Below are 14,496 nucleotides of genomic sequence, written 5' to 3'. Positions count from 1 at the left end.
AAAAACCATGAAGTGAACCCTGAAAAAAGTCCCCTGATTCAGATGGTCCTGAAGCTGCAAACACAAACTAACATGACTAACAACATCCAGCATCAGGACACCGAAACATCCATCCACAAAATTCAGCCCAACCAAAAAATAAAAGCACAAAAAGAAAATGATCTAACCCAGAGGTCCCCAACCACCGGGTCTCGACCCACTACCGGGCCGTGGAAGAATTCCTACCGGGTCGCGAGAAAGTTCTGGGGAAAATGTGTATAGGTATGACGCTCTGTTATTTATTGTGCGTAAATGATTTTTCTAATTACTCTTTATTTTCGTTGTATGCGATTGATATCGAGTAGCAATTTGACGATGGTTAAATTAGTAAATAAAAGATTGCTCTGATCTGTCATAGGGCTTAAACGGATCGCAGTTGATCCGTGATATACGGAACAGGTCCGGACCCCACCGTTCGGCATGTGATTAGGCATGTGATTAATTTGCCAATTTACACGTTCAATCTATTTAAAACCACAAGAAGAAACGAAACAGAACTCAATTCGTTACTTGCGCTGTACTCGCGCACACCAAGCGCACAAGCATAGAGACGTGTTTCAGACAGTGCGGCATACCGAATTGATTCCTCTTTCATGTATTCATGTAGTTTATACAGTAGAAGGCGAGCCAATGGATATCACACAAGCAACGTGCAAACTTTGCTCAATAGTTATGCCGGTGAATGCAGTGGCGGATCTAGGATTTTTTAGAAGCAGGGGCCACAATGGGGCCATCATTTACAGAGAGGGGCCAAGTTTACCGATCAAGTCTTTGGAAACTTTAATAATAACAGCTTAAATATTTCCGTATATATATTCATTAAGAATAACATATGTAATAAAATATAATACCATATTTGAGGAAAAACGTGCTTCCCTGCCAATTTGTAGTTCGTTTTCACACTTTGTTGAGTTTTGGGTTCCAACAAGAAAATTCATGAACATATAATAAAATACAATATGTACAGCTTAATGTTGTTCTTGAACATTGTAAGAAACTGACACCACACATCTTATCGTAAAACAACAACAACAACAAAAAAACTACTTTTGTGACCGCTGCTGAAAATTAATTCATATCAGGTTCTTTGCTCAAGAGGTTGAATCCATCTACTTATTCGGCAATTACTTACCGACACGCTAAATAACAAGGCTATATACATTATTATTTGGACATGTAACATGTATTGCATTTTAAATTAGGTCTCTTTCATCTTAATTTAAATTATAAATATACTTTTGTTCAGTGTTAGATCATGTTAGTTCTTAATGATGCTACATCGTTTTATTTTAATACTACAAATGAAATAGTATATAAAAACATTTACATAGGAAATTAAAATAAAATGCTTTGTTCTGTATTGTTCTGTGTTGTTAACTATTGTTCAACCTTATTGCAGTGTAGAAATGAAACAGTATGACAATTTCATATCACAATTATAGTGACCAAAATGATCACGGTTATCAGTATTGTTAAAATGTACTGGAAATGTCTAAAAAGTATAACTGTAGTGTCAATTTAAAGAAGACTTGGCAGCTTGTTGTCCTTAAGTCAGAAAAATAGCTACAAGGGCTTGAATTTACAGTTATTAGAAATATTATTTACATTAAATACCTTTGACAGAAAATATAAAATTAGCCTTGTTGCTGTCTAGAAACACAATGCAGGTAAAGCCACAAATCTGACCATGTTCTTTTTCAAAGCTGAGGATAACTCTATAACTCTTAAGTTTCATGAAATATTATTTAGACCATGTCATGCACTGTAAAAAAAAAAAAAAAAAAAAAAAAAAAAGTTGAGCGAACTTAAAAAACTTTTTTTTTTACCAGCTTCAGCAGATTTTTGAGTTTGCTCAACTTATTTTTGTGGGAGATTCTCAAATTTTTGTTGTATAAACTTAAAACGACAAGTTGAGAAAACTAAAAAATCTGCTGAAGCTGGTTGCCTTAAAATTTTAAGTTGGCTCAACTTTTTTTTTTTACAGTGTGTGATTTTGTAACTAATAGTTACTCACATTATCTAAGCATCCATGCAGTTTATTGTCTTGTGCTTTGTCTCCATGCACACATTCACACTTCTCCCCGATAGGAGACTTTTAGATATGTCTCTAATCATGATGCTAATATCTTTTATATATTGCTCATTGTTTATTGAAAACTTTCTGCTCACACTGTTTGATCCTACATTTCTTTGATCAAACTTAATTTCATCTCTAACATTTTTATCAAATGTCTTCCTTTAAAAAAAAAAAAAAAAACATTCTTATGGTCTCAAGTCGATTATCTTTCCTGAAGTATTCATAAAATATAATTGTTCCTATTTGCATAAGGGCTAGCATGTTTAGTCATCAACACAAGACAGTTTATGAGATTAATACTGTTTTTACTAAAAACCCATTTTAAAACTTCTTTCTTTTCTTTAAGATTTCTTTTCCAAGACATTTTTTTAGTGTATTTATTAACCTATATAATGAGTGATGATGGTTGGTTTAAAATGGTTTACGAACATAGCTATAGCAAATAAAGAAAGAAAGAAAAATAAAATAAAACAAAATAAACAACACAAACAACAGCTTTGTTCCAAAATCTATTAAGTTGCCTACCTACTAGACAGCAGACACCCTTACTAACACATATATTTACTAAAAACCCATTTTAAAACGCCACTGAGTGTTTGAAACAACTTATGCAATCTGATGAGGCTTCTTATTAATGAGGCAAAAAATGCATTATGTTCATAGGTAACGGCTAGGTCTATTAGAATTGCATTATAAATATATACTATTCTTAAAAAATAGCTGAGATGGCTTGAATAACACAGATTAACAATATATTGTCGCAATCGTGTGTTTATTGTCTTCATGTTTCATCGGTGAAAACGTTTAGATCTGCTTTATATTCATTTAGTGATGCGTATGTATGGAATTTGCTGGAACGCCATAAAACGTCTGAGTTATGAGTCTGCGCCCTCTGGCTTCGAGTGTGAATTACACTATACATTACAGCAATAATCGAATTCAGTTTTAATGATAATTAAAATGTAAAACAGTAAAAGTAACTGTGGAAATTTCATCGTGAAACCGGTAATAGTTTAATTCCTTATTGCAGTGTTACCGAGAATCATATGATGCTTCCACACAGACTAATATTATTCACTTTCCACACTATTCCACTATTTTCAGCCAAACAGTTTTAGCACACCGGGTCTATGTGACGTGAGGATATTTCCCACACAGCAAAAGGACTCCGCGGTGGATCCGCCGCGGAGGTATCGCGGCTTCCGGAACGTATCCGCGAAACGGACCCGTATCGGCGTCCACTTGCGCGCAGTGACGGATCCGCAACGAAGGCGGATCGTGTATCCGCCGTGGCTCCGCGCTGCATCCGCTCCGCATCCGCGATTAAAACCTTACCTCCGCGGCGGGTCCGTTTGGCACACGCAAATTAATACATACATCCGCCGCGGACCCGCAACGGACTCATAAAAAAAATCCTGGCTCATCTGGCCCGGATCCGTTTTGGACCCGTTTATCTCATTTTCAAAATCCCTTTTGTTCTTGCTGTAGGATAAAATAGGATAAAACTAAAACCATCACTAGACCTAGGCTACTACAGCAATATAGGCCTAAGCTTAAATCTGCATTGCCTTGTATTTTTAACCTAACAATATTGTAAATAGGCTTATCAGAAAAGGTTCAAGTCAAGACATCAGTTTACTGTACAAAAGTAATCACTACTCAATAGAAATATAAAATTGATGTTTAAATTTATAGAAAGTTATAGGTTATAGCCTATTCTGTTTTTAAGTATCCTACGTTGGCGAGGCTACTCTACATTCATTTTGTGGTCAAAACATAATTTAGTGCTTTATAGGCCTAGGTCGGTGCAAACAAAATATTTGATCTATTAGGCTACAACTTCAATGAAATGCTGCGCTATGCACAGCTAAAATATCAGAAAATGAATAACTGGTGAACGACAAGAAGTTCAATAAAAAGGTTGTTTATTGCTTATTTCTCCTATTACTCCGTTTGTGTGGATGGAGGCGGGACACGTCTCCTCGTTGCCCGATCCCCCGCCCGGTTGAACCACCTGATTGCGTGCTTGGTGACCTCCGCGTCCGTGGCTGACCGTGTCACCGTGTTTTTCCTCACAGCACCTGTAATCAAACAGACAGATATGTTTATGTTTATGGTATGTAGCATCCAAAGCCAAGTATGCTTACACAATACAGTATATGAGATAGGCATTAAGGAGATTAACTTAAAAAAGAAACATGACTTACAAAGTTATAAACAGGGTTGCGGTGGTTAAAATAAGAGGTGGGTAAACTATGCATTCGTGATCAGGGTAAGGTGTGCTGCGCCTTTCGCTATCGGCTGTTTAAAAAAGACATCCAATATGTTCACACAACATCAGTGGTATTAAATGGTTCCTTGATCAGAGCACATATTGTATGTGGATAAATCAGTGTGGTTTTGTAATGTTTTAAGTTTGTCAGGGTCCTACATCTATTTGGAGGTAAACTCTTAACATTACATAAACTCTTAACAGGTGGATAAACTATTTCTGACATTGAGCGGTGGGTAAACTCTAGGGCTGTGACGGTGGCAGATTTTTACGCGGTGTTGTGTATTAAGTGTTGTGGGCGTTTGCGATTAAGTGAACTTGAAGACGCTTGTACAAACGCGGATGGGTGACATGAATGGAAATGATTCCAGATCTCCCAAAAAGGTCCATCACTCATCACGAAATAAATTTGCTAAATGCATAATAAACTGTATATTCCTGCGCTCAAACCTGCCAATCTAAAGGAAATGCAGTGCATGGCGTTTGAGGTAATTAGTGAATTAGCATAGATTTATAGTCTAAATAAAACAATCTGCAACTGTATATTATTACACTTGTATAGAAAACTTTGTATTATGCTTGTTATAGAGTGTGTGACGTCACGTGCACTACCGCCGGTGGCAATAGACAACCGCGGTGACAACCGACCATCACGGTGATGCGGCTGTCACGACGACCGTCACAGCCCTAGTAAACTCCATTTACTTGCCTTTAGTCTCCACTACAGCCCTGGTTAACAGTACATTAAGTCATTTAGCAGATGCTTTTATCCAAAGCGACTTAACATTCTCAAGCTACATGTTGCAGCAGAGACCTTAGTGTTAGGTTAACCATTCTAAAACCAACACTAAATTAAAATACAACTCACATGGTAATTTACAACCCACACAAAACTGCATTCTATCAGTGTGTATTATTATTATTATTTATTTATTAAGACAAATGTACACGAGCGAAGCTATCGCAACCACCAGGCAGCCAATACGTTTTTGTGCGTTTACTTTGATAACATGATGGGCCTGTTACCCACACCTGGGGTGCGTTTCTCTTGACATGACAATCCACTGTGATTCCAATCCCCAAACTTCGACCATAGTTGCGCTCTTACGCACAAGCGCAGGTACGCCACTGTTTCACCTAAGATTGTGCCGGAAGTTGGCATCTCCACTTTCTAGAAGCACACCCATGGTCAACGCCGTTTACAGTGCCAGCAACAATCTGAAGGAATCAAAAGGCGGGAGTCTCACAGCAGAGGGGATCCCACAGCAATTTCGAAGATTTACTGCATGTCAGAAAGGTAGGCTTTTTATTATTATCATTATTGCACTGCCTGATAGTGAACAGGAATATTTTTAGTAGCCTACACTCAAAAAAAATGATTCGGTCTAAATTTACATTTTATGTAATTCAATTGCATAACAATTTTCCATCCATTTAGATTACATAGTTTTAACAAACAAATCAATAAACTTAATGTGAGTCATATGCATCAGTCATACGTGAATGAAACAGGTAAGATTTATGTAATAGTTCACAGTAAAGTCCCCACACTGCTCAGTGTTCATGTGTTTCCACACTACAGAGTGTTCAAGTAGAATTGAAGCAGTGCTGGAGTTAAGGAGATAATTATGTGATGATTGATCATTAATGATGAACAGCTGCTATCATCAAGAAGAATCACCGAAGGAAAGAGAAACACAAGAACTACAACTGACTTCAGCCACAGACGAAGATCAAATCAACTGAAATAAAAGACATTCAATCTTTTAACATCTGATTAAACAACTCCTAAATCAGCATCAGATTGACCAGATTGACTTTATTTCTGTCAGACTTCTAGAGAAGCTCTTATGAGAATTAACAGAGGTTTAGATGCTTTATTGTTTTGTTTGAAATCACCATCAAAGAGACCAGTGTTTCCTTTTGTTGGGCTCTTGACCCTTGACATTTTGGTGTTAATATTACACTGGTTGTTTTAACTGTCTGTTCATATTAAACGCACTTTGCTTAGCCAGCAAAACCAAGTGGAGAAAAAAAAAGTTATGACTGACTTCATTTCAAGACCAATATCTGATTATATGGATGTTGTATTGCTGTAATGTAACATCCAGCTTCAGATGTAGTAGTATTGAAAAAAAAAATCAGATAATTTAAATAATTTACAAATCACTTTGTGCACAGAAAGTTTTCACGTGCAGCATTATAAAGACCACAGATATCAAGAATCAGCGTATGAATCTCAACAATGGTGATAGTCAACAAAATGCTTCATATTGCAATGCATGCTGGGTACCAGCATAGTGCAAGACTCTCCCATGTATCCCAGCATGCATTGCAGCATGAATAAACAATGCAGCTGAATTGTCTGATTATTTTCTTTTATTCTTACTTTTTTATTCTACGTTTGCTGTTTTAGTTGTATATTTGTATATTTTGTTGACTGTCACAATTGTTGAGACGCATACACTGATTCTTGATGTCTGTGGTCTTTGTGTTGCTAGAGATGAAAACTTTTTTGTGCACAAAGTGATTTGTAAATTATTTAAATTATCTGGTATTTATAATACTGCTAGATCTGAAGCGATACAACATCTATATAATCAGATATTTGTCTTGAAATGAGGTCGGTGGATCATCTTCAGGAAGGAGTCAAGAGACACACACGACACCATCCACATCAATGGAATGGCTGTTGAGCGTGTCTCCAGTTTCAAGTTCCTGGGGATCCACATCTCGGCGGACATGTTGTGGAAAGCCTGGTCAAGAAGGCTCACCAGCGCCTCTTCTTTCTGAGGACACTGAGGAAGAATCAGCTCTCCTCTGCTATCCTGGTGAACTTCTATCGCTGCGCAATAGAAAGCATCCTGACCAACTGTGTCACAGTATGGTATGGGAGCTGCTCTGTTGCGGAGCGCAAGGCACTGCAGCGGGTGGTGAAAACTGCCCAGCGCATCACAGGACTCCACTACCTGCCATCGAACACATCCAGAGGAAGCGCTGTCTGCATCGAGCTCGCAGCATCCTTAAGGACTCCTCTCACCCAGCCCACAGACTGTTTTCTCTCCTGCCCTCCGGCAGGCGTTTCAGGTGCCTCCGGACCAGGACCAGCAGACTAAAGAACAGTTTCTTCCCCAGAGCTGTCTCTTTACTGAACTCTAACCCCCGTTGATCCACTTCCTCATATATTATTAACTCTTCTCTCCTACCTCACATCTGCCTTATTTGCACTACTGAATGTAAATATTTATTACAGTAACAACTGTTTACTTTTGTATCTTGCACTACCATACCTAAATTGGACTATGCTCATTTGCACTGCCGACTGTTGTTACATTATCAATGCTTACATTAATATTTTGTACAGTTAATCACTTCCACTGCACTTTTACACCTTGTTTATAGTAACAGTCATCTGTATATATATTATATTGATAGTACATATCACCTGTAAATTCTGCCTATAGTAATAGCTATCTGTATATTTATTCACTATACATATTCACCTGTAAATTCTGTATATTTATTCACTATACATATTCACTTGTAATTTCTGTATATTTATTCACTATACATATTCACCTGTAAATTCTGTTTATAGTAATAGCCATCTGTATATTTATTCACTATACATATTCACTTGTAATTTCTGTATATTTATTCACTATACATATTCACCTGTAAATTCTGTATATTTATTCACTATACATATTCACCTGTAAATTCTGTTTATATTAATAACCATCTTTCTATATATATTTATACATATACTCAGTACATATCCTTGTCCTGCACTTATTCAACCATTGTATATACTGCACTTGCTGCTATTGCACTTCTGGTTAGACCTAAACTGCATTTCATTGCCCTGTACCTGTACTTGTGTAATGACAATAAAGTTGAATCTAATCTAATCTAATCTGCCCACAACTCTTTTTTTTTTTTCCTTGGCTTTGCTGGCTAAGCTAAGTGTGTTTTACATGAACACACAGTTAAAACAACCAGTGTAATATTAACACCAAAATGTCAAGGGTCAAGAGCCCAGCAAAAGGAAACACTGATCTCTTTGATGGTGATTTCAAACAAAACAAAGCATCTAAACCTCTGTAAATTCTCAATAAGAGCCTCTCTAGAAGTCTGACAGAAATAAAGTCAATCTGGTGCTGTTTGTGGAGCTGTTTAATCAGATGTTAAAGGATTTAATGTCTTCTTTTATTTGTTGATTTGATCTTCGTCTGTGGCTGAAGTCAGTTGTAGTTCTTGTGTTTCTCTTTCCTTCGGTGATTCTTCTTGATAACAGCAGCTGTTCATCATTAATGATCAATCATCACATAATTATCTTCTTAACTCAACACTGCTTCAATGCTACTTTAACCCTCTGTAGTGTGGAAACACATGAACACTGAGCATTGTGGGGACTTTACTGTGAATTATTACATAAATCTTACCCGTTTCATTCACGTATGACTGATGCATATGAATCACATTAAGTTTATTGATTTGTTTATGTTAAAACTATGTAATCTAAATGGATGGAAAATTGTTATGCAATTGAATTACATAAAATGTAAATTTAGACTGAATAATTTTTGTGTATTTTCCCTACTAAATACAGGTGCATCTCAATAAATTAGAATGTCGTGAAGTAGTTCATTTTTTCTTGTAAGTTATTTCAAAAAGTGAAACTTTCATATATTTTAGATTAATTGCATGTAAAGTAAAACATTTCAAAAGTTTTTTGTTTTAATTTTGATGATTAGAGCTTACAGCTCATGAAAGTCAAAAATCAGTATCTCAAAATATTAGAATATTTACATTTGAGTTTGAATAAATGACCATCGCTACAGTATAAATTCTGGGTATCTCTTGTTCTTTGAAACCACAATAATGGAGAAGAATGCTGACTTGGCAATGATCCAGAAGACGAACATTGATGCCCTCCACAAACTATTGACTTTGAACGTATTTAATATTACTTTGAATTATATACACTTACTGAAAAGCAAGGTCTTCGTTGCCATCCTACTGAAGGGCTTTTTGTTATTAACACCCTTCCAGTTTATCTGAGGAGACACCTCATCTGTGAAGAGCCTGCCCAGGATGTTCCAGGTCACCCTCTTCACATCCTGGCCTCCAATGGTGGCTAAAGAAGAAATCTAAAAGACAAAGACATCTTTTTTAAATAGACAGCAAGGTAAACATTTCTAAGCTTAAGTTGCATTTAAAGGTGCATTCAAAATGTTTTTGTTCCTGTTGAAAGCATCCAGAAATGTAGAAAAAGATAGAAAACTTCTATGTCTCTTCTTTTTCTGTGAAGAAAAAAAAATCCTGTTCTCTTGGATTATTATTTTTTCTAAACATGTACTTGGCTCACACCCTCATGGACCTGTCAAACCAGGAGATTGTTGCTCACTGACAGAATCTTGCCACTGGGAAAAGGCATTTCAGAACAGGCCTGTTCAGGGCTGCTTCAATAGAATATTTGCAATAATCATGGACAATCAATAAACCTAATGGCACCATTCATATTAAGTAAGGAAACTCACCACTCTCTGTCGAGCTGGGCCATTTGACGGTTCCTTTAAAAACATTTCAAATGCCTCCACTGCCTCCAAATGTTCCAGGGGAAAATGGATATTGTCGGGCATCTCAACATCTGGCCCCGGGGTGCTGTTCAGCCTGCTGCTGAGGTAGTTCACCCTTGCCACAAGCTGGTCTTGTTGCTGTTTAATGGTTTCCAGCAGGCTAAGGATGTGGACCTCAGCCGCTGTTGACAAACATGAAATATAGCTAAAATGTAGTGTATAAAATATATCACGTTACAGTGTTTCTTCCCCCTCGCCATGTTGGTCTGTAGGTCAGGCTTGAACAGGGCTCCTCTGTTCGCCGCATGTTGAGGGCTGGTGCGGGGGGTGGAGGGAGTTGTGGAGGGCCTGCCGTTCCTGGTCCATAGTGAGGTGGGCGGTGTGCAAGAGGGTGAAATTTTATTAAATGGTAGTCATCTGTTAACCATGACTGATAATACACATGGGGCCTTTCTATTCACTAATATTTCAGAAATCAGTCCCTACCTTGAGTAACTCTCCGCATGTTAAATGCGGGTGCAGGGAGTTGAGGTGGTGAAGGGTGTTGCTGTCCTGCCCCATGGTCAGGTGCTAAGGGAGAGAAATTGGTATTAAATGGTTGTGATCTGTAAACCATGGTAGGCTGTGAGCTACAGGGCCAAACAATGGCAAACAAAAAAATCTCTGGTCATGCTGAACAATAATTTGTATGTTTCAACATTTTGGTACACTACCTATTTCAACCCCATGAATTGACATTGAAAATCTGAGATGGTAATGCAGATGCAATCTATTGATCTGAAACAGTGACCCTTGCTGTGTTATTATCGATGGGGCCACTGTATTTAATATTATTTCGGAGATCAGTCTTTACCTAGACAGTTTTCTCCAGGTTGAGGAGTAGTTACTCTGCTGCCTGGCACTCGGCGAGATGGTGGAGCTGGAGGAATGGATACAAGGAGAGGGGAATATCTTTAGCACTAAGAATGTTAACCATATCTCTAAAATAATATTAGGATTTGTTATTTTGATGTTAAGAGATTATTTCTTACTCTGCCAGTGCAATTGGCTTGAGTTTGAGGCTTCAGCTGATACACCAGGCAAATTGAAAGGTCGTGACGACCTCAGAGATGCAAAGTCACCATTTTCTGGCTCTTCTTCACTCTCATCAGAGTCCCCGAAACGATGGCTGTTAAGTAACCATAATCATTATCAGGGCCTGAATTTCGTTTTTAAACTGGGGAATTCCCCTTACATGGGTCACATGGGGGATTTATAGATTCGGGAGGAAATAAATTGACACATCGGGGCTAAATTAATCGTCTTCATTTATTTATGTCTACAAATTTTAATGTATGGTTTTTAAAACAGCTTAAGTTTTCATGCTCTCCTCCAAATTGACATTAGAAACTACTTTGTTTTTTTTTAATTATTTTTTAAATTTTTATTTTATTTTATACAAAACACATCATGATCTCCTTCAAACTGACATTAAGAACTCAACTAATATATGTCACTTAATGTTTCATTATTTTGAGTTGCTTTCAGTTTTATGCCTTCTGAATGAAGGAATGTCTCAGCTTTCTAAGATATGGGCTAATTATTTTTTTCTAATCTTTAATCAAAAATTATGATCAAAAATTAGCCATCCCATTACAGGGTGATATTTGACTCAAAGTGATTTACAGGGGAATTTTATTTTTATGGCATTTTTCTAACTTTATTAAAAGTATGTCATCTTTTTTGTTAAATTTTTAAAAATACATATTTATAAGCTTTTTAAAATTTCTAATTAGAATAAGAATAATAAGATATCAATCAAATTAATCAGTATTAACAAAATTAATTTGTACAGAGGTGGAGCAGAAGAACACAAAAGTGGCTTGTAGGTGTATTTTCAGACGTTTAATGAGCCTCAGAGTTGGTATGAGTGCAATTAAATTAATAAATTCATGTTGAGATTTAATATTTGAAATATACAATTTGAATAGGTTATAGAAATATTAAATTATTTGAATGACTGGAAGATACGTCAAAAATTAAACAAACTGCCAGCAGGTGGCGATGAGTCACTGGTTTGATCACTGAATCATTCATTAAATTGATTCGTTCGAACGGCTGATTCATTCAGGAATGAAGGAAGTGACTGTCTTTATGAATGGGTAATTGAATCATTGACTCACTAGATTCGTTTAAAAACGCATGTTCATTCATAAAGGAGACTGTGTTTGAATGGAGATGCGCAGCGGCTCAGCTGTGGCTATGATTCAAACTATTTTCATCGAGGAAATAGAGCAAAATCAGGCAACAGTGTTATAGTCAGACAATGTAAGTCACTTAATATTAACTTCTTGTTTACTGAACTGTTGTATTAAATCAATATCACATTTACAAACTCCCTTAATAATCATTAAATCTGTCACTCTCCTTAGTTCATCGCGATCTCACAAAGTTCCATTATAATCAACGAAGCTCTCTACACTGCATAATGAATCTCTTATTTACATTGTGTCTACTTTGTTCGTTTATGAAATGATTCGTGAGATACTGTATGTCTGTGACATTACTCAACTCTGCAAATCTAAAATAAATATTTTTTTCATAGTCGCACGCAGTAGTTTTCAGGCGCATTTGCGTGCGGCTCAGAATATAAGAGCGCGTCACACAGACTTGTGTGTATAAGATCAGAGCGACGCAGGCCGCGGAGAGCACGCCGATGCTGCAGGACTCAGCCACAGTCAGAGAACACCGGTGCAGCGCTGTTTGTGGAATAAAATTCTAAATTATAGACGGACTGGTTGAACCGGTGATTTCTTTTTTCGTTGCTGTGGATGTATTTCATAATTTGATCTGAGATTAAGCAAATATTATGCGGGAATTTCTCGCATTATAAAAGTTAAATTTGCGGGAATGGTTTAAATTATGCGCAATCCCCGCGCCGAAATTCAAGCCCTGCATTATGGTTATTGCAATCGCAAAATTGCCAAATATACATATAGTGCAAGCATCTCTGGTCTATTTTTGAATGCTACGGGAAATAACCTTCATATTACTGTAGAAACATAACTAAAACAAGATAGAACACAATTACACTGACTTCCTGACTCTTTTCTCTGGCAGCTCACCCTCCTGCTCTGCATCAGACTGTAGCTCAGAGGTGTTGCAGCCGGTCTGATATTGATTCATAAGCCTAACGGCGTCTTTGTAGTTGTCTAAAAAAATTAACATGAGTTTCATTGCTCAATTTCATGTGCATTTTCAGAACATAGAATGAATAGGTTATTCCAAGCAGAAAGAGAAGCAACCATGAAATTATTTTTAAACAAGAATTTTATGAATTGGCATACCACAAGTTCTGACGACCTTTACGTCATATCTTGGCCAGTTTGGCTCATGCTTCTCCTCGTTAGCAGCTGCCCTTTTCACACGTTCAGTGCTCTTAAAGTTGGGCCAGTACACCATCCCATCATCATACCAGTCAATTGGCACAACAGCAATGTCCTCGCTTGCTTGAAATTCAATTAGATGAAAAGGCATCCTTAAATGTAGAAAGAAAGAAAAGGGTATTTATTCCTCATCAAAAAAGGAATAACATGGACTAAAGCATGCACAAGTGTACAGTTTGCTCAACCGTAAAGTAGGGTACTATTGCAATTTTTGGCAGAATATGTTGGGGTGTTGTTTCATAATCTCACAAAAATCATTGCATAATGCTAATAATATAGTGGACTATATACAGTTCATGGTATTGAGAAAAGTAGGACATGTATCAATGCATGTTAAATTCAGCATAAAATATCATTTCCCCAGGCATTTTGAGGGATAATGTGTCATCTCATATTTTGAAAACATGGGTGTAGTGTATGGAAAAATACCAACTTTTGTGAAATACTTACAGCAAATTTTCATCCAGAGTAATAGAAGTCATAGTCAGAAGTCAGTAGTCAACTATATTATTAGAGTTTTTAACTTGAACTGATTGTTTAAACTGATTGATTGATTGAACTGATTTTATTTATTTATTTTTTCTTCATTTAGTGGAGGAGGGTATGGCCACGAAACCATCCCTGTCTGACAAGGCTACACATTTCTGTCAGCGCTGACACCTCAACCGACTTCAGCTCATCAGATGCATCATTTACAACAAATATGTTCATTCTGTCTGAGCTGAAAGGGTAGGTATAGAATGGAGACTGCCGAAAATTCAGTGTAAATAGCATACACACCATTATCATTTTGGATAATGTTTTTGATAAGGCAGACTTTATCCCCCACCAGAAACATGTTGTAGCATATTTGCTTTATGAGATGAACATAATTAATCATAACGGGTTATCATTTATATATCCATCTTCAGGAATTAGCTGTAGTATTAATAGTACAATAAAAGGATTAGTTCGTCCGCAGTACGGACCCTTCTATTGACTCTAAGGAAAATTATTCCTCTGGTCACGACAAATAATTTCCTTACTGAAACATTGCTCCCCGAGCATGTAACAAGACCGGACGTTAAAGTGACTTCGTTCTGAGAGCAGCAGACACAGACA

General features: G+C 36.9%; 2 protein-coding genes across 10 annotated transcripts in view; one reads left to right on the top strand and one right to left on the bottom strand.

The window, feature by feature from the left end:
* The window catches only part of LOC131536648 (interferon-inducible GTPase 5-like), a 128,916-nt gene that overhangs the window by 49,266 nt on the left and 65,154 nt on the right, over positions 1 to 14,496 (top strand). The window lies entirely within an intron of this gene.
* On the bottom strand, positions 3,909 to 13,602 carry LOC131536661 (uncharacterized). Its single transcript, XM_058769709.1, has 9 exons — positions 13,297 to 13,602; positions 13,075 to 13,161; positions 11,002 to 11,138; positions 10,824 to 10,889; positions 10,457 to 10,540; positions 10,209 to 10,327; positions 9,932 to 10,108; positions 9,382 to 9,541; positions 3,909 to 4,197 (listed from the first exon to the last, which is right to left on the bottom strand). The coding sequence occupies exons 5-9, from the start codon at positions 10,473 to 10,475 to the stop codon at positions 4,061 to 4,063; spliced, it is 612 nt and encodes a 203-aa protein (XP_058625692.1). The 5' UTR covers positions 10,476 to 10,540; positions 10,824 to 10,889; positions 11,002 to 11,138; positions 13,075 to 13,161; positions 13,297 to 13,602; the 3' UTR covers positions 3,909 to 4,060.

This window comes from Onychostoma macrolepis, chromosome 03 (genome assembly GCF_012432095.1).
Source record: "Onychostoma macrolepis isolate SWU-2019 chromosome 03, ASM1243209v1, whole genome shotgun sequence".
NCBI lineage: Eukaryota > Metazoa > Chordata > Actinopteri > Cypriniformes > Cyprinidae > Onychostoma > Onychostoma macrolepis.
Note: the sequence above shows the minus strand (reverse complement) of the source record. Positions and strands in the feature narration are given on the sequence as shown.

Bases quoted from the DNA above. Each gene is read 5' to 3' on its own strand.
- LOC131536661 (XM_058769709.1), bottom strand. The intron at 9,542-9,931 runs GTGAGTTTCCTT...TTTGTCTTTTAG, and splicing joins GCCCAGCTCGACAGAGAGTG to ATTTCTTCTTTAGCCACCAT. The intron at 4,198-9,381 runs GTAAGTGTATAT...GTTTGATTACAG, and splicing joins AACGAAGACCTTGCTTTTCA to GTGCTGTGAGGAAAAACACG.